Here is a 24,435-nt window from a genome sequence, read left to right as displayed (position 1 = left end):
GTGGCTCCGGAAGCAGGTCTAGGCCTTGGGAAAGGAGGCACCCACAGTTTGAGTGAGCTTGGGGGAGAGCCATGCTATTGTGGAAGGGGCTCCCCTGGGTGTCATGGAATCACCATCCTGGTCGTGTCTCTGAGCAGCCCCCCTAACCTCCCTGGGCCTCCGTCCTTATTTCAGGGGTGCCACACTCCCTAACGCTCCCACAAAGCGGTCAAGTCCAGCACCCTCGCCCTTCATCCTGGATGCTGGGAGGGAGGGAAGCCCTCGCTCTCACAACATCACCCCTTCCGGTTACAGATGAGAAGTGAAGCCCAGAGAGGGTGGGGGTCTCACCCCTGACACATGACCCATCTGGGCAAAGCCGAGCAGGAGCTGGGCCTGGGGGACGGGAGCGCCTGCCCTTCCCTCTGTGACCCCCAGGCATCTTACCTTCCAAGCTCAGCACCCTCTGTGCTTAGTGCCCTGGGAGAAGTGGCCAGGTGGGCGGGGGCGGGTACTTAAACTCACCGCCAGGATTCTAGGCCCGAACTGCAGGCGTGAGACCTGACAGACACATAAAAGGCTGGCGGGCGGGCGCTGCCCTCCTTGAAGACAGTTGGCTTTGGAGCCAGAGGGCTTCCGCACTCAGGGAGCTTGGGTGGCGGGGCTCCCAGACAGGCCGGGTCCCTGAAGGTGGGGACCTCAGGGTGGCTGGCCCCAGCCCGTTTCCTGTGGCCGCTGTGGGGACAGGGGCGGGGGAGGAAGGCTGGGCCTGGGCGACCTAATCTGGAGAAGTGATTTTCCTTCTCAGCCGGCCCCTCCCTAGGCCGGGCTGTGCGCCGGGAGGTAGGCCGGCCAGGGCTCCCAGGGAGGGGCCGGCTTATCAGGCAGGAAACACTGGGCTCCGGCCACATCCTCCTCCTCCTGGTCACAGCAGCTCCCAGGGGCAGGAAAACACTCAGCAGCCGCTGCTCCTCCGCCCTCGCAGCCCCTCCTGCGTGCCTTCGGCCTCCTCCTCCTCCTCCTCGGCCTCCAGCGACGGGGGAGGCAGAGCGTCCAGTGTGTGGTCTCCTGCCCTGGGAGCTCTGCCTGGTGCCGGCTTCCCAGCCCCTCTGCCCCCCTGGACTGCCTGCCGCCTTTCCCTGCAGCCCGGACACAGCGCGGGGCGGGCAGGGGTGGCAGAAACACGACAGAGGGCCACGGGCTCCCAGAGATGTCCAGGTGGGCTCCTCGGGTCTCTCTGTGCCGACCTCTGGCTCTCAAAAGCCACCACTTGGTCCCTGGACTGCCTGGGACCCTTGCTCTGCGCCGCCCATTCCCAGCCTCACCCCCTGGGCCAGCACCCACCGAGACCACCTGGGCATCAGGAAACACAAAAAGAAACCTTATGGGAGGTCTCCTGAAGGCATGCCAACGCACAGGGCCCCTGCCTCCCCTCCATCTGCATTCCCACAGCCCCTTCCCACTACCTGACCTCCCTGTACCTGGGCCCCTAGCTCCTGTCCACTGCTGAGACCTGTGGCCCCGCAGAGAGCAGCGGGGCCCTCTTCCACGGCCCTGCCCTGGCTGTCCCCGCTGACCACCACTGCCTGCCCCACCCTGTCCCTGAGGGGTCTCATCAGCCCCTACTATTTGCTCTCCCCATAGTCTATCTCCCTCCCCACCCCCCGCCTCCCCAGCTCTCCACCGGCTTCTGCTCTCAGCTGCTGGCTCTCAGGCGAATCCCCTGACCTCCCTGGGCCTCTGTTTCCTCTTTCATCAAATCTGGGGGGTGACAGCGTGATAACAGTAAGTTTTTCCAGCTCTGACCGCCAGTGGTTTTTTTTTTTTTCAAGGTCACAGAGCTGGGACGGGAATCTCCTAATTCCAAGGCCCCTGTTCTTTCCAGGACAAATGGAACCCCTCTCCTGGCATGAGGGTGCCCCTCCGACAGCTGGTGGTCTTCATCAGAGCACATCGCTGTCTCCTGTTACCCTGGTTCCGTGGAGTTTAAGGCCGCCCGCTTCCCTGACCGGCGCGGCACCTGAAATGTGGAGGTTTTCCTGGATCCTCTGACTCGGTGAGAACAAACCAGCATGAAGAGATGCAGGGGGAGCAACCCAGTGCCTTTGTCCCCCTGCCCTCTTCACAGGACCTCTCACCCCTGGAAGCCGCAGCCTCACCTCGCAGGGTTCCAGCCTCACACAGGAGAGCCATTCTGTCATCCCTGGTGCCCCGGGAGGCTGCAGAGCCATTCTGTCCATCCTAATCTAGAGCTTTCTCCAGAACCCAGTGAAATCTTTTCCTTGTGTGAAGGTCTCCTCCCCCTTGGCCCAGATCCGTGCCACTGCACCGCCCTTCGCATGGATGGCAGATGAGTGACTATTTGACCCAGTGATGTGAAGTGACCACACCCTACGCCCACGCGCAGAACATTCCAAAAGTGCCCCGAGGAGTCCGCTCTCCCACTCCCGGTGAGGTTGCCTGCCTTTCCCTCACAGTGGAGCGAGGAGGCCTTCCTTCTCCCACATCCATACAACATTCAGCGTCTGACAGAGGGGAATGCGGACCTGAGAGAGGAACTGGAGGGGGACCACCACCCCTACCCAGCCTCAAACATGGGCCCAGAACAAAAGGAAAAGGAGCCTGAGCACCAGCCTTCGGGGCCAGGCGGGATGAAGGGTGTGCATCCCCACAGGTGGCGTCAAGGGGACAGGGAAGCAGACGGAAGAGAAGGGAACCGGGGGAGGCAGAAGAAAGAAGCTTTAGTGGTGGAACTTGTTAGATTGGCTTACAGAGAGGAAAATCCATTTTCCCAGAGGCCTGGCAAATCATATAGAACCCCACTGCCCAGAATGGCTAAGAGGCAGACCTCAGTAGAAGCGGGAGAATGGACTACATGACCCAAATGGTCTCTTTCCATCCCAGTTTAGGGCCCAGATAAGAAAGCTGAGTCCCGCCGAAACCAGTTTGGCTCAATGGATAGAGCGTCGGCCTGTGGACTGAAAGATCCCGGGTTCGATTCCGGTCAAGGGCATGTACATTGATTGCAGGCACATCCCCAGTGGAGGGTGTGAAGAGGCAGCTGGTCGATGTATCTCTCTCATCGACGTTTCTAACTCTCTATCCCTCTCAATTTCTCTCTGTGTAAAAATCAATAAAATATATTAATTAAAAAAAAAGAAAAAAGAAAGCTGAGTCCCTCTGTTATCGCTCTAGCCACCGTGGGGTCATGTTTCCTCGTTTCTCCCAGGCAGTCAATCCCAGCATGACAATCACATGGCTCCAGGTTTTTCACACTAATACCTGCCTCCAGGCCTGCAAGAAATCTAAACTGTCCAAAGAAATAGACAATAGCTATATTGTATGTGCATATAAAGCTCTACAATTCCTCAGGTTCCCACATATTCACTAACTACCCCCCTTAGGTGAAAACAGGTCCAGGGATTTACCTAAGTCCCAATCAAAATCCAGTGAGGGGGTAAGGCAGACTCTGTCCACAGGTCTGGGCTATTTCCAGATGTTGTTCTGCTGCCGCGAGAGCTCTGAGCCCTGTGAATGCAGCCAGCAGCCCCGATGGAGTGCTCCAGGGATGCTGGGGAACCAAAGGTCTTGTCTTGCTAACTGACAGACTAACCCTTCCCCCCACTGATAAGTTATGCTCAGGGAATGGCGTGCCAACCACCGTGGTGTTTAGGGAAAGGAACATTCTCAATTTGCCAGGGGAAGCCAGCAATAAGCACATAATAGGTTTTCAGAAAGACAAAGCCGCCATGAGTAAAGCCACTTGAACCTGGTCAGAGGTAAGTCAGTTATAAATAGTCTTCCGGGGGTTAATTCTCCCAGCTAAGAAAGGAGTCGTTTCATTCTGGGTATTGAATGAAGTCATTTTGTGCCTCAACTACCAATTGAGACTCTTGGGAAACTTGTTTGAATGCTCAGACCCAGTGATACCCTGCTGGGAATCCAGCTAACAATGGAAGCAAGAAAATGTTCACTGCAGTGTTACTTATAATGAAAAAAAATTAAAATGGGACAATTCAGTTATCTAATGGCAAGGGGATGGTCAAGCAAACAAAGCTACGTTAATGTACCAAAGTAGGGTGCCATTGTCACAATGACCACTATCAAAACAAATGCCAATGGATCTATATCTGCACTGTGAGCACATCAGGTCCAATTCTGAACACATCAATGCAAGACTGGGGAGGTTGGTATGTAAACATAAGTAGGTTAAAAATATGTATGTCAATGGAGTGGGAAATCTTTTTCCAATTTTTTTTTCATAGTGATTTTTCTACTGGAAAGAAAACACCTTTTGCAGAAATGGTGTTTTAATGGTGTTTAATGGCATAGGAAAATGTTTATTTAATGTTAATGAAAAAATGTTTATTATAAAAAAAAACATATGTATATGTAGAACTAGACAAAAAAAAAAAAAAAAACTAGATAGATGTAAAAAAAAAAAAAAATACCAGTAATGTCTCTAAGATGTGGACAATAGACAACTTATTTTAACCTATAATGTTATTTTTTTAAACTTTCTACAAAGACATTCTCTTTTGAGAATTAAAATACCAAAAAATGATGGATAAATAGATAGGTAGGATGGATGGATGGAATAGTTGATGGGTGAGTGAGATGGGTAAATGAATAGATGGATAGATGATGACAGAAAGATGCATGATAGGTAGATATATATATATATATATATATATATATATATATATATATATATATATATACATATATATATATATATATAACTATCTCTTTTCCTTCCTTCCATCCAAATCCCCTTCACTGGGATGAAATCAAGAGCACAACCTTCTCAAAAAGAAAAAGTCGACAATTACAAATGTTACAGGTCATCTGTCCTCAGCTCTATTCTGCTGCTGAAAGGATGGATGAGAAGATTCCCCTCTGGTGCCCTCGTGCCCACCCACTGCCCTCTCTGCTCCAGGCTACACTCTAGCAGGCGAGGGTGAATAGTGTGGCTGCATCACATCCAGCCTCAGCGCCTGGGGACCACACACACAAAGGCTCCAGAGTCCTGGTTTCCAGAGAGATGGGCCAGAAAATTAGGAACCCAAAGGTTTCAGGTTTTCCCCACCAGGCAGAATACCCTCAGGCCATTTCAAATGATTACTTTATTCATTTGTTCATTTACTTGTTGAACAGCTACTATGTGATGGGTAAATGATTCTGACACCAGTTGTTAAGTGCCGTAAACCAGATCCGCTCAAGCCCTCCTAGCCCCCCTCCCAGCAGGGTCAGGGGCATCTGAGCTGGACTGGAACAGAGAGTAGGATGTCATTAGATAGATCATGGAAGCGAGGGTCTCCCAGGTCAGGGAAAACACGAAAGTATGGAAAAAGACAGCATTCCCAGGGAACAATAGGTTTTCTGTGCAGTCGGTACACCATGTGGGGGAGGGTGATGGGGACCACGAGAGGCTTCTGAAAAGAAGAGGCTCTACCATATGGGCACTCACATGCGACCAAGGCAGGTGTTGGGGTCCTGAAGCTTGTACAACTGGGGTGGGGAGTGGGGGTAGGGAGGGCTTTTAAAGGAAAGAACACTAAGAAATCTTCCTTTTTGCAAAGTTTATAAAAACAAATGGCCATGTGACTACATTACCAGGTGCCTCCCAGGAACCTGCAGATGCGAGGGGACAGGGAGGTTTGACCCTGGTCGGCTTCCCATGAGCCCGCCGCCACGCTCATCCTGTGAGCCACAGGTGGCCAGCAGGCGCTGAAGGATCTTAAGGAAAAGAGTGAAAGGATAACATCTACCATTTAGAAACATAACTTATAACTCTTTACAGCCATCAATTCTTATCAGGCAAGGCAACAAGTGCTCTCGTCACGGGACACCACCGTCACAGGGGGAGCTGAGGCAAAAGTGAAAGAGCGGCCCTGTCGCCTGCTCGTTTCCTGCATTCCCAGGGGCAGGGACACCGCCCCCTCTCCCGCAGTGTGTCCTGGAATGAAATACGCCCCTTTGGCACCGGCGAGGGCCAATGTCTTAGGCAGATGCTGCTGGGCCAGTGCTCCAGCCAGCTGTGACCCTGCAACAGCCACTGTCCACTGCGGTGGGCCTGGGCGGCTTCGAGTTCAAATCAGGTCTATTTCTGGCCCTGTGATTTCCTCTCTGTCCACTCTCTCCCTGGGCTGTGATAGGTACACATTGGACTGCGTGTACAGTAACCCCATGCCATGGTGGAGGGCAAAGCCCCTCGGTGTGAGACTGGGAGGCTGATGCCATCCACAAATGTACGCGAAAACAAGGGGTGAAACCCCAGCCACCACTGGCCACGTAGGGAGAGGGGAGCTGCACAGTATCACCTCCCCACCCCAGACCCCAGTGTCCCTGGCTACGTACGCAGTGGGGTGGATGGATGACAAGTCCCCACCTGGGGCTGTAGATGAGAAATGGCCCATAAAACCTTCTGTAAAGCTCCCTACACCTATAAAGTGCTATTAACATAATGACTATAGATTGTGATCAACATTGAAGGAGGAACATATTGGGCTCTCCCAAGACGCACTCCTTGGCTCCGAGGGCCCCGGGGAAACACAAGACTGGCCACGACTCGAACAAGTTCCAACCGCTTCGCCACACAGAGAAGCCAGACACGGGTGACCTGCACGGACTGAGCAATCCTCCGCTTTTTCCAGGCACTTTTTGGCTGGCGTTTTAATCCCAAACCTCCCAAGTTGTTACATCCTTTAATTGCTGATCCGTGTGCTCCCCTGCCTTCTCACAGCATTCCATCCAATTTCGAGAGCCCACATGCCTTGTTATTGCCACATCTGGTAAATACATAGCGGAGAGGGCAACCCAGGTATTTTTCAAGACTATTTCAAAAAGAAAGAAATTGTGGTAGCCTTAAGTAAGCAATCACCTGGCAGAACTTACTTCTTATCTTGAGATAACACGCAGTTCTATTTTACAAGCGGGGAAGATATCCTAAGGAGAAAACTGTCCTGCCAGTAGGCTATAAATCAGCCTTTTCTTTCATCATTATTAATAACAACGCTGTTTTCAATGTGTGATACCAGCCTTTAGCTCTTCCCCATAACTCAAAAATAAAATAAGCCTACAAATAACAACTTTGTGAAATTAAAAAAAAAGTTAATGTGGAAAACATTTGGACCAATACTCTAAGAAGCACTGGGCATTCTATCTCTGCTTCACTCAGAAACAGTTCTTTTTTGGCACAACTTGATTTCAAATGATAGCATGGTCACGGTACAAAAAGGTTTATTTAAATTAAATATTTTAGACAAATCAATATCTACAACCGTTCCAAAGCATGTGTAGTTTTTCGCCAAAAAAAAAAAATAATAATAATAAAAATAAAGAAAAGAAAAAAAGGAACAGTTTAGCTTAACGTCTGTGATCATGTTTTACAAGATTATTGATACACGTTCTGGTCTGCACCAGTCAATCATATTGTCAATGGTTTACTATTTATTACCAAACATTATATACAGGAATAGCATAAAGATTAATTATATCTTATAAGCGATTTCACAATCGGACTCCTTAGAAGGAAAAAGAAAAGGATCTTTCAACAATACAAAATATAAGGTAAAACTAAGAGGAGAATATATAAAACACTTACATATTTCATACAGGCAATAATATGCAGACATCCAAAGACCAACCATGGCCTTTTCACTCCCTGTTAGGTGTGTTCCTTCAAAGGAGGTCTGAGAGGATAGAAATGTTCTGGGGGCGGGGTCAGGGCTCAGAAACACCTTCCGAATCACAGTGGGCTTCTGTTCTTTGGGAAGTAAGCACCTGAAGGGGTAGGGGAGAAGCTGTTCTGAAGTACTGTCTGAAGATGTTACCTAAAGGACCAGCAGGGCTGGTGAGCAGGAGGGATTCCCATCCCAGCCATGGGAATCGAGCTTGGAATTTTCAAGTCAGGGGACCTTTGAATTAGTGGCCAATTCAGGGTGGAGGAAGAGCAACGGAAAAAGAAAGCTCAGGAAAGGGAGAGAGGGAGATGGAGACAGAGGGAAGAAAGCTCCCTTTGCATTTGCTGGGGGGAGGGGTAGGGAGGGGGGGGGCCCCCCCCGCTGCTGAAATTTTGCTCAAGAAACCAACACATTCAGATTGGAGGAAATTCTTTTTAGGTTCCCTGCTCTTTGGGTCAATAGGAAGAGGGAGTTGACAAAGAATTGCCAATGTCAACAAGAGTATCTGATTTAGGCCACCCAGGGATGCGTGTAAGGGTGTGCACGAGGCGTGTGCATGTTGTGTATCTCTTACACCCTGACTGTATATATCCAGGCTGTGTATACTCTCTTAAAATGTGTAACAAAAGAAAAAAGAACTTGTCTAAAAAGTATATTTTTAAAAATGCAGCTTGAATACAGTCTCATTTTTAGTGACTCAGTCTATCCTAGTGGTTAATTCCCCAAATCAAGATCAGTGTGTTTTTTTGTTTTTTTTCTCAAATTGGAAGGGTTCGTTTGGACAACTAGGATCACTTTGGAAGGCAGTGCAAGTGCAGAAAGCCCTGTGTCCGTGGGCTGTGCACACGAAATTATCCCAGATTATACCTCAACGAGTTTCCGGGGCCCACCTTTCCTTTCCTTTGAGCCTTTCGAGAATCCTAAATCAGAAAACCCTGGAGCAGAAGGGACTTTCGCTGTTAAATCTGTCCCCCACTTTGCAGAGGGGGGTGGAGGAACAGGCTGGCAGGCGGGGGAGGCCAGTCAGAGAGTATCACCAGCCCTCTAAGAGTCCCTGGTCTCCGGATCCCAGCCCAGGGCTCCCAGGTGGGAACGCTGCTGGGCTTTTTACACATTTATTTCTGGGGATGGGAACCGGGAGGAGAGGTCCGTGAAAATTCTACCTGGAACCAGTAGTCTTTCAAAAAACGCCCCGGCCTTATTCCAGGTGTAGCCCATGACAACTCATTTGAAGGAATCTACTCAAAATGCAGGCTGCGGGGACTGGGGCCGGGGAGAAAGGGGATGGAGAAGGTCCTCGAATCTGCAGAGCCGGTTCGCTGGGGGTCCCTCCTGCAGACGTGCCTGTGGGGCGGCAGTACAGCGCTGATCGGTATGCTCAGGGCCCAGGAGGGAGATCCGGGACGTGCTCTGTGCCCAGGGCGGAGGCAGGGCTGGGCGGCGGGCCTCTGGCTCTAGGAGACGCTGTAGCTGTTGTAATACGTGGCCGTGGCATCTGCCAGCACGGAGATGAGGCTGGTCTCTGTGGGGCCCGTGGGTGTCATCTGAGAGACGGGGGTGTGCCCACTGAGAGCCACGGCACCCGCGGCGGAGTCTGGGTGGCCGGGAGTGTTCAAATACTGGTCGAACTCATTCCGATCCATATCCCCCAGGAGTTCCACCTGGCTCAGCTGATCCAGCGCGTCAAAGCCCGGGTGCTCCGGAGGCGGGGAGAGCTGGCCCAGGTGGGCGTGCAGGTTGGAGTGGAGAGAGTGGTAGGTGGCGGGGGAGTAATAGGCAGGGGATGGGGGGCAGCCGGGGACCGCGGGCATCATAGAGACGCCCGGGGACTGGCCCAGGGCCAGGGAGCCCAGCGGGTGGCGGCAGTGTAGAGGGCTGGGGGCGTACTCCGGGGAGTAGGGGGGCCGGGGCAGGTGCGGGATGCGGTGGGAGTGCGCGTGCTCCTCCTGGCACGGGGAGGAGAAGAAGGTCTGCTCCGGCTCCAGCGCGTCCAAGGGGGACATCTCCGGGGGCGTGGGCAGCCCGTAGGGGTAGGTGTCCGTGCTGCCAGGGGCGCCGCCGCCGCCCGCAGGCCCCTCGTGGTAGCAGCCCCGGAGGCTGGGCAGGGCGGCGCCCGGGGAGTACTCACCCCGGTCCTCTTTGTCCCCCAGCGCCCCCCGGCCGCTGCCGCCCCGCTTGTCGGGCAGCGCGTTCTGGTCCCGGGACAGTGAGCTCAGGAGGAAGCCGGGGTCCACGCGCTTGCAGAGGCGCTTGGCCTGCTTCTTCCTGCGCGGGCGGTACTTGTAGTTGGGGTAGTCCTGCATGTGCTGCAGCCGCAGCCGCTCCGCCTCGTCCACGTAGGGCCTCTTCTGCGACAGGGTCAGCGCCTTCCAAGACTTTCCTGCTCACACAAGTCAGAAAAGGGCCCTGTCAGTATCTACGCTGCTCCGGGTGGCGGCTGCACCTGTCTCAGATCCTTGCCTCCAAGCACCAGGCACATGTGAGGGCACCCTCTTCCAGCCCAGGTCCTGCGTACACAGTGAGGCCAGACCAACCTCCCCCGCCTGCACCGGGCAACACCACTTCATGCCAAAGACACACACTTCCACATCACCTCCCCTATAAAAACCATCCCACAACATGAACATGGAAAGCAGGTGGGACTCACAGCAAAAGGCCAGTGTCAGCCACAGGAGAAAAATATATAAGGACTACAGCATTGACTTGGGTTCTTTTAACCCTGGGAGAGCCGATTCTAATTATCTGTGCATCTCAGTGAAGATCCTCTGCCCTCGTGGATTATTGCTGTTTCTCAGGGTGATAGTATAATATTTACTTAGTGTATAAACCTCACAGGCCTCTCCATAAGGGAGCCCAGGTAGAGTAATAATTTCTCAGATAGAATTAAATGAGAGGATCCCACTTAAGGTAATATGATTACCCCTTACATCTGAAGGTCAAGTAGGACCCTGTTGTCTGAGGACCCAGTGGCCAGAATGCACATATGCATGCATACACATGTATACACATACACACACATGTTCCTTCCTTTGACCCTGGCAGGGGGCACCTGCACAGCCACTGACTCCATACAGAAGCAAATTTCCCTGGGTCTCTATTTTGCTCATTAGAAAACACATTGTGATACTACTCCACTCAAAACTCCCTCTTTTAAAAGCTTCGCACACATGGACCCCAATGCTGGGACTACAATGCTGGTTTCACTTGTGTTTCCTACTCGTCCTCCCTCACTTGTGTATTGTTTTGTAAAAGGCTATATTCAGTCTTTCTAAGTGCATTGCACATCCCTCCAGCTGCAGGTTTTCTGAAGGTCACTGCTGGACCCCTAGGCTGCTACCTCCTAGGGCAGGGGTCGGCAAACTCATTAGCCAACAGAGCCAAATATCAACAGTACAATGATTGGAATTTCTCTTCAGAGTCAAATTTTTTTAAACTTAAATTTCTTCTAATGCTACTTCTTCAAAATAGACTCACCCAGGCCGGGGTATTTTGTGGAAGAGCCACACTCAAGGGGCCAAAGAGCCACATGTGGCTCGAGAACCACAGTTTGCCGACCACGGTCCTAGGGTGAACTCAGGCTCTACAACTTGGACAGGTCCCCCCGGGACGTTTCCGTTACTAGCCTGGAGGACAGGCCCTGCTAAGCCCTGTAAGGAAAGGGCACATCTCCTACCCGGAGCCCTCTGCCCAGGGGGAGTAGAGCTGTGTGTGTGGCCCTCCATTGCTGGTGCCTGTGCCCTTGTGGGCTGGCTCTGCACACCAGGCCCTCCAAGAGGGTGGGAGGAGGAGGATTATTAAAGGTGTTCTGCCACTGGGATAAAAGTCTATAACTGTGCTGGCCATCATCGGGTAATCTCCTTAGCTGTCGCTTAAAAGGGCAATGTGAAAAGTGTGAGGAACTCTGGATTTGGAGCTGGTCCGCAACTCCCAGCCTGGGCCGGGGCCACAAAGTTGTTGCAAGAGGCCCAAGATTCAGACTCTCTCTCTCTCTCTCTCTCTCTCTCTCTCTCTCTCTCTCTCTCTCTCACACACACACACACACACACACCCTATCTGTGGAACGAGTATATAAAATGTGACTCTAGGTTCTAAGTGTACCTGGGTTGCAGTAGTAATAAAATGTCACTAAATGTACAGCTGCCTTTATGCACTTCCTCATTCATAATATACTCCGAATACTAGTGTTCCTGGTGAGGTTTTCAATGTTACAGATTAGAAAGCTGGGGGGGGGGGGGGTAGGTGGGGGAAGCTGGGACTCTCACATCCAGTCTCTTCCTTTCCTAGGTCAGAAAGGAAAGGGCTGGGCGAGATCCCGGGGTGGGGGGCAGGGAGGGGAGTTAAAATCCATCATGCTATGAACAGATTAGAAAGACCGTGTTTGAAAAAGCAACCCCGGGTTGGTTTCCCTCCCCCTGTGCCAGGGGCTGTGTGGTTAAGCAGGAAGGAATCTGTGTCTTTCCTGCAAAATGGACTGTAACCTCTGAAAGCCGAAATGCAACTAGGGAGCAGAGATCAGCTTATGGGAGGCATTTGTCCCCCAGGTCCCTTGGCCAGCCCTCTCCCTGGGAGCAGGCAGCCTCACTCCTGTAACGCTCCCCAGACCAAGTTCTTCTCCCGTCTGTGGCCCTGGGTCTGCAACAGAAACCCCGCTCTATCCCTGCCACCAGGGCATCCGGGAACAGCATCTAGGGCCTACCAAAAAAAACCTTTTAGAGGCCCACACATGAAAAAAAAAAAAAAGTGTTTTCATTTCTTTAGCAATCTGAGGGCCAATATGAACTTTCAAGTTGAAGAAAATGTGTTGTTGTGTATATCAATACCTTTGTCTTTATGCCAACCAGGTAAAATACAATTTCAAACACTTTTTACGGAGAAGAGGCTCACTAAGACGTGGCTCCCTCACGAGTCCTGGGCAGGCTGACCAGGAGGCTGGGCGGTTAGAAGGCTCTTGGAAACCTCCACTCAACCAGCCGCTTTGAAAGGGCATCTAGATTGCCTGAGGGACCTTCTCTGGGGGCCTGTGGCTTTAACCGGCAGAAAAGTGGGTGTCAGCCCTCAGTTCAGGGTTCCAACCCCGAAGAAGCCCAAACGCCAACGGAAAAGGGGAAAAGGGAAACTGGCGTTTTTGGTTCTGGGTCTGGTGGGGTTGGAGAGCAGGGCCAGCCTCCCACAACCACATGCTGTCCCTGCTCTCAGGGCCAGGGGTCTGCTCCCCTCACCAAGTGTTTCCAAAGGTTCCCACCAGTTAGGAGGTTAGGGGTAAGGGCGGAGTTGAAAAGTGCTCTGCTCCAGGCAGGGGAGAAAGACTAGAAAGCCTGACAGGAACTCTGCTTTTTCCGACCTGCCCTAACATCCTCTCTCCGGCTCATCCCTGCCCCCGGTCCCACCACCCCTGCTGGGACTGCACAGCATCAACCCCCCGGAGGAAGCGACCAGGCCAGGCTGCGGACAGACAGATCCTCACCGCCTGCGCCCCGAGTGTCCGGATCAAATGTACCAAACGGCTGCCATTGAGACGTGGAGTCTCCAAGGGAGTCTATTTGCATAGACTTTAATGATAAAGTTAAAGAAGGAATGCGTTCCGAAAGGTCTCTCTTCACGAATATTCGTTAATAATAGTTACCATCTCTCTCTTGGATGGTAAAGTTCAGGGTCCATCTTCCCTAGCAAAGGCCAGTTCCCACTCATCTCCGAGTATCTGTCCATCCCGGCCGCTCAGTACGCGCTCGGGTCTCCGCGGAGCGGCGACCCAGACCAGGACACAGCCCCACCCGGCCAGCACCCTGGGGCCCCCAACCCGCTCCTGTCCTCCCGGGCCACCCCAGGGCCAAGCTGTTTCTCTTCGGGCCTCGCAGAGGTGCCCCTGCTCTGATCCCAGGCCCCGCGCTCACACCCACGGCCGCGCAGACGCCCAGCCTCGGCGGCACCGCGCCCCCCGCGTCCCCAACCGCCGGTCCGGCCACTCTGCGCTCTCGCCCCGGCGCCCCTGCCCGCGCCCTCGGGCTCGCCGGCCCGCCCAGGCACTCACCCAGCATCTTGCTGAGCTCGGCGTTGTGCAGGTCCGGGTTCTGCACTGCCAGACGTTTCCTCTCGTCCTTGGCCCACACCATGAAGGCGTTCATGGGCCGCCGGATGCGGCTCTCCGAGCCCTTGTCCCCCGGCGGGCGGGGGGCGGCCGGCGGCGACAGCCCGTCCGACAGCTCGGCTTCCAGGGCCGGGCACTCCAGCCCCTCGGGCCACGGGTAAGTCCCCAAAAGCGAGGCCATGGCCGCACGGGGGGTCGTCTGGTTGCGCCTGGCGGGGCCGGCGTGGACCTGGCCCTCAAACGGGTCGGGGCGTCCAACTTGGCCCGCAGCCGCGGCCCGGTCCCTTATTTATCAGCTTCGGGCGGTCCCGTCCGCCAATGACTCTTGAAGGCGGCGGCTCGGCCCCTCCCTCCGTCTCGGCGCGGCCCCCTCCCTCCCTGAGTACCCGACCTCCCCGTCCCCGCTCCGACCTGCCGCCCAGGAGCCGGAGAGGAAAGGAGGGCCGCTTCCCCGAGCCCGCCCCCAGCCCGCCCCTCCGCCTCCCTGGTCCCTCCCGGGGACATGCGCCCCGCCGCCCGGGGCCGCCTCCCGTCCCGCCGCCTCCGGCTCCCGGCTCCCGGCTCCCGGCTCCGGTGCCGCAGAGCAGGGAGGCGGGCACCGCCCGCGGTCACCTCGCCCTGGAGTAGGAGCCGGAGCCAGAGCCGGTCCCCTGGCCACGGCCTCCACGGGCCAGACGCCACCAGCTCCTTTCGGGCGTGGGATCCAGCGGAGAACCGAAGCCAGCAGGTTTCCCTGGGAATGCCGGGCGCCAGAGACATTGACCATGAACCTCCCAGAGCAGCTTGGGGACCGTTCTCCAGAGAACACACGTCGTATGCAATGACCAGGGCCCCCAGAGGACTTTGGTGGCCACCAGAGGCTAACAGGGGCCGGAGTTGGATCCCGCATGGGGTCTAGGCAGCATCCATGCGAGCCCCTCCCTCCCGCGATGTCCCCGAGGCGTCCCGGCTCTGGGAAAGCTTTCGCGCTCAGTTCTTACTCACTCCGCCTGCCACCTGATTCTCTCTTCTTACACCCCCCTCGCCACCCCACTGTGGTCTCCGGTGCGGGGTCTCCAGCCCCCCTGTCGATAGCTCTTCTCTTAAGGAATCCCCTCCTTGTATCTTCTCTTTGCTCCTCCCGCCAGCTCTGGAGCCCCTGAGCTCCCCTAGTCCTGACACCCACCTACCTCCCATGGGGTGACATCTCCGTGTCACCCTGCGTCCTGTGGGTAGGACTGTTCCCCCTGGTTCTTAACCTCAGCGCTGGCACACCAAATAAGTGAATGAAGAAACGAGTGTGTAAATACGGCGAGGACACACCCTACTGTATAAAACACCGCAATCGCAAGGCTTGACTAGATCCTGGAATTCTATCCACCAATATTTGCTGTGTGTGTGCCCCCCTCCTGCGCGGCGCTCCCCAGAAGCGACCCAAAAGGAAGGTATAGCTTTGTCATGGGAGGACTGGGGGTCGGGGTCCGGGCCTGCCTTCCACGTCTGGGTTACCTAACTCATGTGACTCAGAGCAAGTCGGGTATCTCTCTAAACCTCCTTTCCCGATCCTAAAAGAAGGACGATGATAAGACTGATCTCACAGGGCTGTTGTGAAGACTCGATGAGATAACCTGTGCGAGGTTCACACTCTATACTTGATGGCAGATGCTAAGATAACTCTGGATGTAGAGCTGGTAGGTTCTAAGTCCGGGCTGAAATGCCCCAGCGCACGGCGGGCAGGGACCGGGTTCACAGGCGCCTTGCGCGCAATACGCACGTCCGAACCGCCTCCACGGCTACAACGCGGCAAATCGACGGAGAGATGCAACTTCTCGGTGTTTAAGTCACAATTTTAATCTCTAAAGACCCTGATAGTTTTCATCTGAGAACGGGCTCTCCGCATAAAATGAAAAGCTAATAATTTTCCTCTCCCTTCCAGCCAGGAGCCAGAAGCAGTACCGTAGGCCTCCGCCTGCTGCTCTGCCCAGTCGGGCTGACCAGCCCAGGGCGCAGGGCACCGCGCAGAGCGAGCTGGAAAGCGGGTGCTTTGCAGCCAGAGAGCATCCTGGAGCCCGAGGTGGAGCCCGGTGGTGGGGCTGGCTGGCGCCGGGGCCGAGCGGGGCGGGGTGGGGCAGGTCTGCGGAGAGAATGTGTCCGCGGTCTAGGCGGGTTTCCCTACCCCGGGAGGCCTAGGCCATTTCCCGTGTTGGACCCCTCTGCCAGAAATTCCTTTAGAAAAATCCCAGGCCGGAATGCTCTGGGAACGGCGAGGAGCGAGGGCCGCGCCCGTCCGGGGAAGGGCAGCTCTTTAGGGAATAGGAAGGGTGAGGGGTGGAGAGGGATCCGGGCAGGGGCACTGGCGCTGCAGCGGAGGACCCCGGGGAGAATTTGGTTCCCACCTTTTGTAACCCCACCGCCCTCCAGGCAGGAGACAGTGCTCCACCACAGGGTCAGAGGCCTCCAGGGGACAGCGCCCCCTTGCCGCCGCGGGCATCCCCACTCCGGCGCCAGCCCCTGGCGCCCTCCCAGCGCGGTTCCGGAGCAGGACGCGCACGCAGTGGGGCCGCGTCCGGCACCGGGTTAGGAAGATACGCAGACCCTGGGCAGGGCAGAGCAGTCAGGTTGGATTCCATAGACAAAAGGCAAAAATGGAGAAAACAGCGGGGGCGGGGGCAGAGACGATCCGCGTGGTGGTGGTTGTTTCCAATCGTTTAATTTCTTGCATTTCCTGCGGAGAAAGCGTTTGAGCCTGGGTTTTCCAGGACCCCAGGGTTAGCAGCCCCGTTGCTAGTACCGGCGCGTCCTGGCTAGTGTGAGCTGTCCACATGCTGGAACCCAGGCTCTTTACTCGTTCCATTCCTTCGTCTCTGCGTTATTTTGCACCCGTGCGTTGATGTACTTGGGCAACTTTATGCTAGCGTGCCCCGGTGCGGGCGGCGCTAATGGATTCGAGGTCAAATGTGACTGACGCCTCTGGTCAGGGCAGCCTTCAGACCTTCAATCCTCCGGAGCGCTGCTGAGAGCCCAAACATCCCCAAAGCTCGGGCGTGGAGGGCTGAGCAGAGGACCTGCGCTGGCGCCTTCCAAGGCATTCCCGACGCCTGCTCCGGCCAGCGCTGGGCCCAGGACCAGCGCGGCCCCTTAGTTGTTGATCCAAAGGTTCATCTGCCGAGTTCGGCGGCGTGGTGAACCCGCAGGCAGCCGAACCAAGAAGGGCGAGACTTAAGGGCTGCGGTGCTGGGTCCTGCGGGTGCTTGGACCCGCAGCGGAATGGGATGGAGGTCCCCGCAGGCAAGGGAAAGCGGGTGACTGGTCTGCGCTTGACGAGTAAGGGCGCAGTGAACACCCCGCATGCAATGGACCTGTCTGAGCCTTATTCTTCAGGTGTGTATTGCTTAAATTATGCTTTTTGCTCCTCTTAAATGAGTTCCCTCCTTCCCTGCTTTCTTGCTTCCTTCCTTTCCCTCTTCTCTCCTCACCTGACCTCCTATCCAACTCTTTCTTCTTCCTCCTTCCTATCCCTTTTATTCCCATCCCTCCCACCTTTTTCTTTGGCTCGCCCTTCCTTCCTTCCTTCCTTCCTTCCTTCCTTCCTTCCTTCCTTCCTTCCTTCCTTCCTTTTTCTTTCTTATCCCTCCCACCTTTTTCCTTCCTTCCTTCCTTCCTTCCTTCCTTCCTTCCTTCCTTCCTTCCTTCCTTCCTTCCTTCCTTTTCTTTCTTTCTTTCTTTCTTATCCCTCCCACCTTTTTCCTTCCTTCCTTCTTCCTCCCTCCCTCCCTCCCTCCCTCCCTCCCTCCCTCCCTCCCTCCCTCCCTTCTTTCCTTTCCCTCTCTCTCTCTCTCTCTCTCTCTCTCTCTCTCTCTCTCTCTCTCTCTCTCTCTCTCTCTTTCTTTCTTTCTTTCCAAATAGTGGTTTCCAGGAATATAGGACTTGAAGTCAGAAGCCCCAGGTGCAAGTTGCATTTACCAGATCTCAGCTTCAGTTTCTTCACTTGTAAATGGGGGTAATATAGGATAACTGATACAGTAGTTGTGAAAGCAGCTCGCATATTTAAAGAACTGTGAAATAGTATAAAATAATGAATGGTGGGAAATTTAAATAAAATTGACAGTCAGGTCTCCAAAACTTTCCCCTTGAAGAGCTTTATTCTATTCTAAACTGAAGAATCTCAGTGACGCTAGGGCACCAGAACTTGGGGACAGAACAAGTTCTGGGTTGGCAGAGACTCAGCTGGTGGCCCTTGTCTTTGCACATTTTTTTTTTTATTGTCTAAAGTTTTACATATGTCTCTTTTCCACCCAGTTGACCTCCCCCCACTCCAGGCATTCTCACCCAGGGCAAGCCCTCCCTTCCAGTGTCTGTATCCATTGGTTATGCTAATATGTATGCATACAAATCTTTGGTTGTGCTTTTTGTCCCTCATAGCAGGCTAGAGGTGAAAATTTGAAAATTATCACTGCCATCTTCTTTGCTCACACTAACTTGTCCATACTTTATTGGCAGTCTTTGTGAAGCTCATTCTCTGGCTCATCGGAGCCTCTACACAGCCCTCTGCAAAGTAGGCAGCCCAAGTTTGTGTTAAGCTGCTTGCCAGTGAAGAAGGTGAGGCTGCAGCATGCAAGTGGCAGTGCAGAGTCCTGAACATACATCTCTGTCCCTCATGCCTTTGCTTCTGGGTTCCAGGGCCGCCCAGGCTCAGCTCCCAGCACCCCACACTCACCAGAGGCTCCGGCCAGAGAGCAGGGCTTCTAACAAGCCGCTTGTGGCTTCTCCAGTCCCATCTCTCCAAGTTCCATTGGACCCACCCTCACCCAAAGAACGCTTAAATAAGTGCAAGGGAATGTGAAGAGCAAATGGGCTAACCCTGTCGGCAATAGTTGAGGCGCATGCTGAAGAGCCAGGAAACTGGACCCAGACTTTCCAGCCACGCTATCCCTCACCCCTCACAGCTGGTCCAATAACCAGAAACCTTGACTTCCCTCCAAGAAACTTGTGTTCAGAGTCCACTCTTTTAACCCACAGAAATCTCTTCAGTCATTTAGAAGAAATTCAGCAAGGTCCCTAATTTAGAATAATTTGGGGGAACTCAGCCACACAGCATGGATTTACGATGTACCTATAGGCTTACCGGCATGGACTGGAAGCAGGTAGGACGCATAGACAACTAGACAGAGTACAGCTTCTTAGGTTTAACAGTTTTCCTGTGGGGAACTAGGGGGAAGGAATAGGATTTTCAAATGACATTGCTCTTGAGTGTGGGGAGTGTAACCTGCAGACAATATCCAAACCCTTTTGCAAGAGGGACTCATTGGTACCAAAATACTGGGGTACTGAAGCCCACATTTTCTTGGGAGTCTCCCAGATCCAATGTCCTAATTACTGCAGAATCTTCCCTGTATACATGCCTGCTCATCTATGATTAATCACAGTTCCCAATGAATGCTGGGAAGAAGCTGGGCTTGGAGCAGAGACATGAGTCTGGTCCCATTTGCCATGAGTGCAGGTACACGTTTGAGCAAGTCACTTGCCCGGTGCACAGGGTGGATAGCCTTGTGGGCCCAGGGAGGTGAAGGCTGGATGTGTGTGTACATTCTCACAGCAGTGCCAAGACAAGCTAATGCTTTCTCTGGGCTTTGTGTGTGCTTCTCCCTAGCACTGAGGGCCGGGAGAACTCCATGTCAAAGACATGAATTTTCTCCCACTCCACTCTGAACAATGGCCAGTTTTCCTTCTGTAAGGAGCAAGGATTACAGCACTGAACTGATCTTTATTTAGTTTGTCAGAAGCTGAACTTTGAAATTTAGGTAGAAAAAAGAACAAATTCCAAGAAAAACTAGCAGTTGGTTCAAGGGGAATGTTTCTATCTCTTTATTCTATTGCCTCTTCTTTCCAAATGCCTAAGAGGAAGAAGGGAAAGTGACTAGCAAATGCCTATCAATAATATGAAATGAAAAATAAGTCTTTTCTCAGACTACCCATACACGTCGTCTGATTTCTGGGTAAGTGGTGTCAGGCTAATGGCTGACATTATGAAGCAGCACCGATGGAGATGTCATCGTGAACTCCGGCTGTGAGAAGCAGAGGATACTTATTTGTTCAGTGTATGAGGTTGCTTGGATAAAGTACCATGATTTTAAAAATTATTTTTCATTGAAGTACAGTACGCCTACAGAGAAGCAGACATGGTGAGTACTGGCTAACATTTCATAGCCTGAAACATGCCTGACACAGAATGCTACCAGTCCTACTAGTTTAGGACTCCCCAACTCAATAAATTTTAAGTTTCCTTAGGGCAAGGACTGAGTATCTATTTTAAAATACATTAATAGAAAATTTGAGGTATAGTAGGGCCAATGTATCAGGAGAAGACTGCTGGAGAGCTAGTTATTCACACTTCCCAAGAGGGGCATATCATGCTATGGGGGCCACATGGCAAAGTACTGGGAGGGAGAAACAGTGGGCAAGAGCCTTCTGTGGCTTCCTTGGGAAGGAATGGCCAGGCAGGGAAAGTAGGCTTTAGATAAACTAAATCTGAATAATTTAGGTGGACACTGGGGCATAAAGGTATCCCTCAGAGTCAGATACCTGGCCTTCATGATTGGGGCAGGTAGATGGTGGCCCCAGAGTTTGGGGTGTGGATTTGCGTGAAAAGCATACCAGCAGGTGAGTTGTTTGCTAACTATAGGAACTGGCTAGCTTGGGGAGGGGCAGTCCCTCCAGAGTCAGTGAGACCTGAGGTGGCAAAGCATCAGCATGCAGATAATAAATAACATGGTTAATACATATTCATCTTTCACACTCCAGAACCTAAAATAATGTGTTGTACATCATGGGCACTCAGTGAAAGGGGTAAGATGGAAGGAAAGAAAACGGTTGGGGCAAAAGGGATAGTGCACAGTGTGCCAGCTAGCTGGGCAACAAGAGGGCAGCCTTCAATAGCCTCACTTTCAACAAGCACTGACATGAGTGCTTACAGTAACTCATATGAAGAGACTCCACTCAACTGCTCCTGAATATATATTCAGAAAGTTGGGACATCTCAACAGTCTCTGTGAAGACCTCACTGGGAAACATGCTCCCCATTCAACATATGCACTTAGACTAGCTGTATAATTTATTCCTTGAATTTCTGCTAGAATTGGACAGTGATCCATGAAGGAATGTGTTCCAGTTATCTATTTCTGCATAATAAACTATCCAAATAATAACTATTATGCTTGATGCCTCTATGGGTCAGGAATTTGAATAGTGTACAGTGAAGGTGTCTGCTTCGTCATTTCATGTGATGTATTATAGTTTTTGTCTCAATATTTCTTAATCTCCCTCATGATTTTTTTCTTTGACATACTGACTGTTTGAGATTGTGTTAATTTCCACATATTTGTGAATTTTCTAATTTCCCTTCTGTTGATTTCTAGTTTCATTCTATTGTGATTGGAAAAAAAATATTTTGTATGGCTTGTTTTTAAACATTTATTATAAACCAAAATTACAACAATATTTTTAATACTTGTTTATTTATCTTTATAAAGAATCTTATATTTTCATATGATTCAAGTTTCTCTCTCTCTCTCTCTCTCTCTCTCTCTCATGTTCTTATATTTCAACTTGAAGGACTCCCTTTAGAGTTTTTGGTAGAATAGATCCAGTGGCAATGAACTCTTTGTCTGGAAATACAATATCTTACTTTCTCCCTCAATTTTTGAAGAACAGTTTTGCCAGGTATAGTATTCTTGATTGACAGATTTAAAATGTCATGATTTAAAATATATAATCCCATTGACTTCTGTCCTGCAAAGTTTCTGCTGAGAAATCTGATAGTCTTATGTGAGGTCTCTTACATGTGATGAGTCACTTTTCTCTGGCTTTTTAAAAAAACCTTTCAACAGTTTGATTATACTGGTAATGTGTCTTGGTGTGTGTTTCTTTGGGCATATCATACTTGAAGTTTGTTAAGCTTCTTGGATTCATCCATCTATTTCATCAAGTTTGATAATTTTTCAGTTATTATTTCTTCAAATATTTGCTCTGCTCCTTTCTTCTCCTTCTGGCACTTCTATAATTTTTATATTGATCAGCTTATGTCCTACAAGTATCTTAGACTGTTCATTTTCCTTCACTTTTTTTTTTGGCTCTTCGGAGTTCACTGATATTTTTCTTCTGCCTATTAGAGTTTCCTGTTGAATACCTCTAGTAAAATTTCAGTTATTGTACTTTTCAGAATTTTGTTAGGTTTATTTTTATAATTTCTATCTGTTTATACTCTCATTTTTTTCGTATGTCATTATCCTAATTTCCTTTAATTCTTTTAGCTATTTGAGCATATAAAAGTTATTTAAAGTCTTTGCCTAGTAAGCCAATAATTTATTAAAGTACTAATATAGTTATGTGGCCCTTGTATCCTGTGAGCTATTTAAACTTACTTATCAGTTCAAGGACATTTTGGGGGTAGATTCCTATGAGTTTTCTATGTAGGAAATCATCTTCAATTCAATGTTAAGAAGAAAATGCAATGGAAGTATAGGGCAAAAATAGAATGCTTAAGAAAATATATAAAAATAGCCAAAATGCACATGAAAAAAAAATGCTCAACATTATTAGTTATCAGGGGCAAATGTAATTTAAAGCCATAATGAGATACTAGTATATATCTACTAGAATGGCTTAAATTAAAAAGATTGAGAGTACCGAGGATGTGGAACATATAGGACTCTCATAAACTGCTTGTGAGAATGTAAAGTGGTAGCCTTTAGAAAACTGTTTGGCAGTACAAAGTTAAACAAATATTTATCATATGACCTGGACATTCCACTCCTAGGAATTTCTTCATGAGAAATGAAAGTGTATGTCCAAATAAGGACATTTATTTGAATGTTCATATGGATATTCTTGTATTAAAAGTTGAAGCTTTATGCACAAAAGTACACAGCTGTAAAAATCCAAAATGTTCATCTGATGAATAGATACACCATGATCTATCTATATAATGTAATTTACATAGTAATAAAATGAACAAACTACTAACAAATACAATAACATTGTTAAATCTCAAAAGTGCTATTCTAAGTTAAAATGATTCCATTTATATAAAATTCTGGAAATTAGAAAGCTGTAATGATAGAAAGCAGATCAGTAGTTGCCCAGGGGCCAGGGCATGGGGGGAGGGAACTGATAAGGAGCACAAGGACACTTACTGGCTGATAGAAATGTCATATATTACAATAGAGGTGGTGATTGCACAACTATACTCACTTCTCAAAACTCATTAAATTGCACTTAAAATTGGTGAATTTATTGTTTATAAATTACATCTTCATTAGTCTGTTAATTATACAACATTGATTGCTAGGCACAGATCTCTTTGGTCTACACGTGCACCCTGCGCTGAAATGGAGAGACATTAGGAATGAGAGGAAATTATTTCATTTACTCACTTATTAACTCCATCATTACTTAAAAAATAATTCTTATTAGAGGATAGGCAGTGGTAGGTGGTGGAGATACAGGAGAAAAATCTTCTCCAGTGATACATTGGAAAAAAAGCACACAATCATCTCCAAAGGAGCAAAGCTCTGAGAGGGACACACAATCCATACCAAGAGTGGTTAGGGAGGCAGGTGGCTGCTGAATGAAATCTTGAATAATGTTTCTTCTCAACCATGTTCATATGATTCTCAGGAATAGCAAGAAGGCTCTGTAGCACAGAGGAAACAGTGGGTACTTTGGCGTCAGAAAAATGTGGGCTCCAGTACTGGTTTGGCTACTTACTAGATGTGTAATCTTGAGAAAATGTCAATCAAGCAGAATCTCATTTTTTTTCACACCCAAAATTAGGGTAATCATAATTACCTACAGGTTGTTCTGAGAATGAGAAAATAATTGCAAAGCATCCAGCTTAATAAAGGATGACATTAATAACTGATAATGAGATAAATATATCGGTCATCCTCCCTGGTTACCATAAGCCTCTTTTTAATTGAATAAATCTAATGTGTAACATTGTGTAAGTTGAAGGTGTACAATGTGTTACTTTGACACATTTACATATTGTAATGATTGCCGATGTAGTGATATTTATCACATTAAATTATAGTACAACATAATTATCTAAATTCATTATACTGTGCCTAAGATCTCTATGTATAAGCCTTTCAACCATCTTGGTCAAACACTAGTAATAAGAAAGGGCAGGGACCCCTGAAACTCAAAGGTCACGTAGTGTCACTTCCAGTGGTCTTGGGGTAGAGTGGTCTTTGTAGCCTGAGTATCTCGCAGGAGTCAGCTAGGAGAAGGCTCTAGCCCAGGGACTGGGTGGGACATAAGTCATCTACTGTAGCTCCTTTGCTTCTGCCCAGGTGGTTCTGCACCAAATCACTGCTCTGACTTTTATCTTTCTGGTTTAAACTTCTAAGGTTCCTTCCAGTTCTAAACTCCAAGATCCATGAAGCAAAACTCAAAACACTAAAGTTTAGTTCCAGGAAAGGAATTTCAAGGTCATCACTCTTGACTGCCCTCTGAAGAGCATCAAGTACTCGGGCACTAACTCCTCCAAACTCTGAATTGTCACACTCATGCTCCCAGGATCAAAAAAAGGGTTGTAGCTCAGGGGGAACAGCCCTTCTGTCATATTATGAACTGGTGACCTTGATGTAAGCACTGAACAATTCTGAGCCTACTTTTTCATCTATAAATGAGGAATGTAATAACAGC

The 24,435-nt window shown here is 50.3% G+C and overlaps 1 protein-coding gene across 1 annotated transcript; it reads right to left on the bottom strand.

Annotated features, from left to right (window-relative positions):
- Positions 1 to 8,403: 8,403 nt before the first annotated feature.
- On the bottom strand, positions 8,404 to 14,059 carry SOX7 (SRY-box transcription factor 7). The gene is made up of 2 exons (XM_036423498.2): positions 13,693 to 14,059; positions 8,404 to 10,044 (listed from the first exon to the last, which is right to left on the bottom strand). Exons 1-2 carry the CDS (start codon positions 13,928 to 13,930, stop codon positions 9,119 to 9,121), a joined length of 1,164 nt encoding a protein of 387 aa, XP_036279391.1. The 5' UTR covers positions 13,931 to 14,059; the 3' UTR covers positions 8,404 to 9,118.
- Positions 14,060 to 24,435: the final 10,376 nt, after the last annotated feature.

The sequence above is a fragment of the Pipistrellus kuhlii genome, unplaced genomic scaffold (genome assembly GCF_014108245.1).
Source record: "Pipistrellus kuhlii isolate mPipKuh1 unplaced genomic scaffold, mPipKuh1.p scaffold_m20_p_8, whole genome shotgun sequence".
In the NCBI taxonomy this organism is placed as follows: domain Eukaryota; kingdom Metazoa; phylum Chordata; class Mammalia; order Chiroptera; family Vespertilionidae; genus Pipistrellus; species Pipistrellus kuhlii.
The sequence above is the reverse complement of the archived record's forward strand: the minus strand, read 5'-3'. Positions and strand labels throughout refer to the sequence as shown.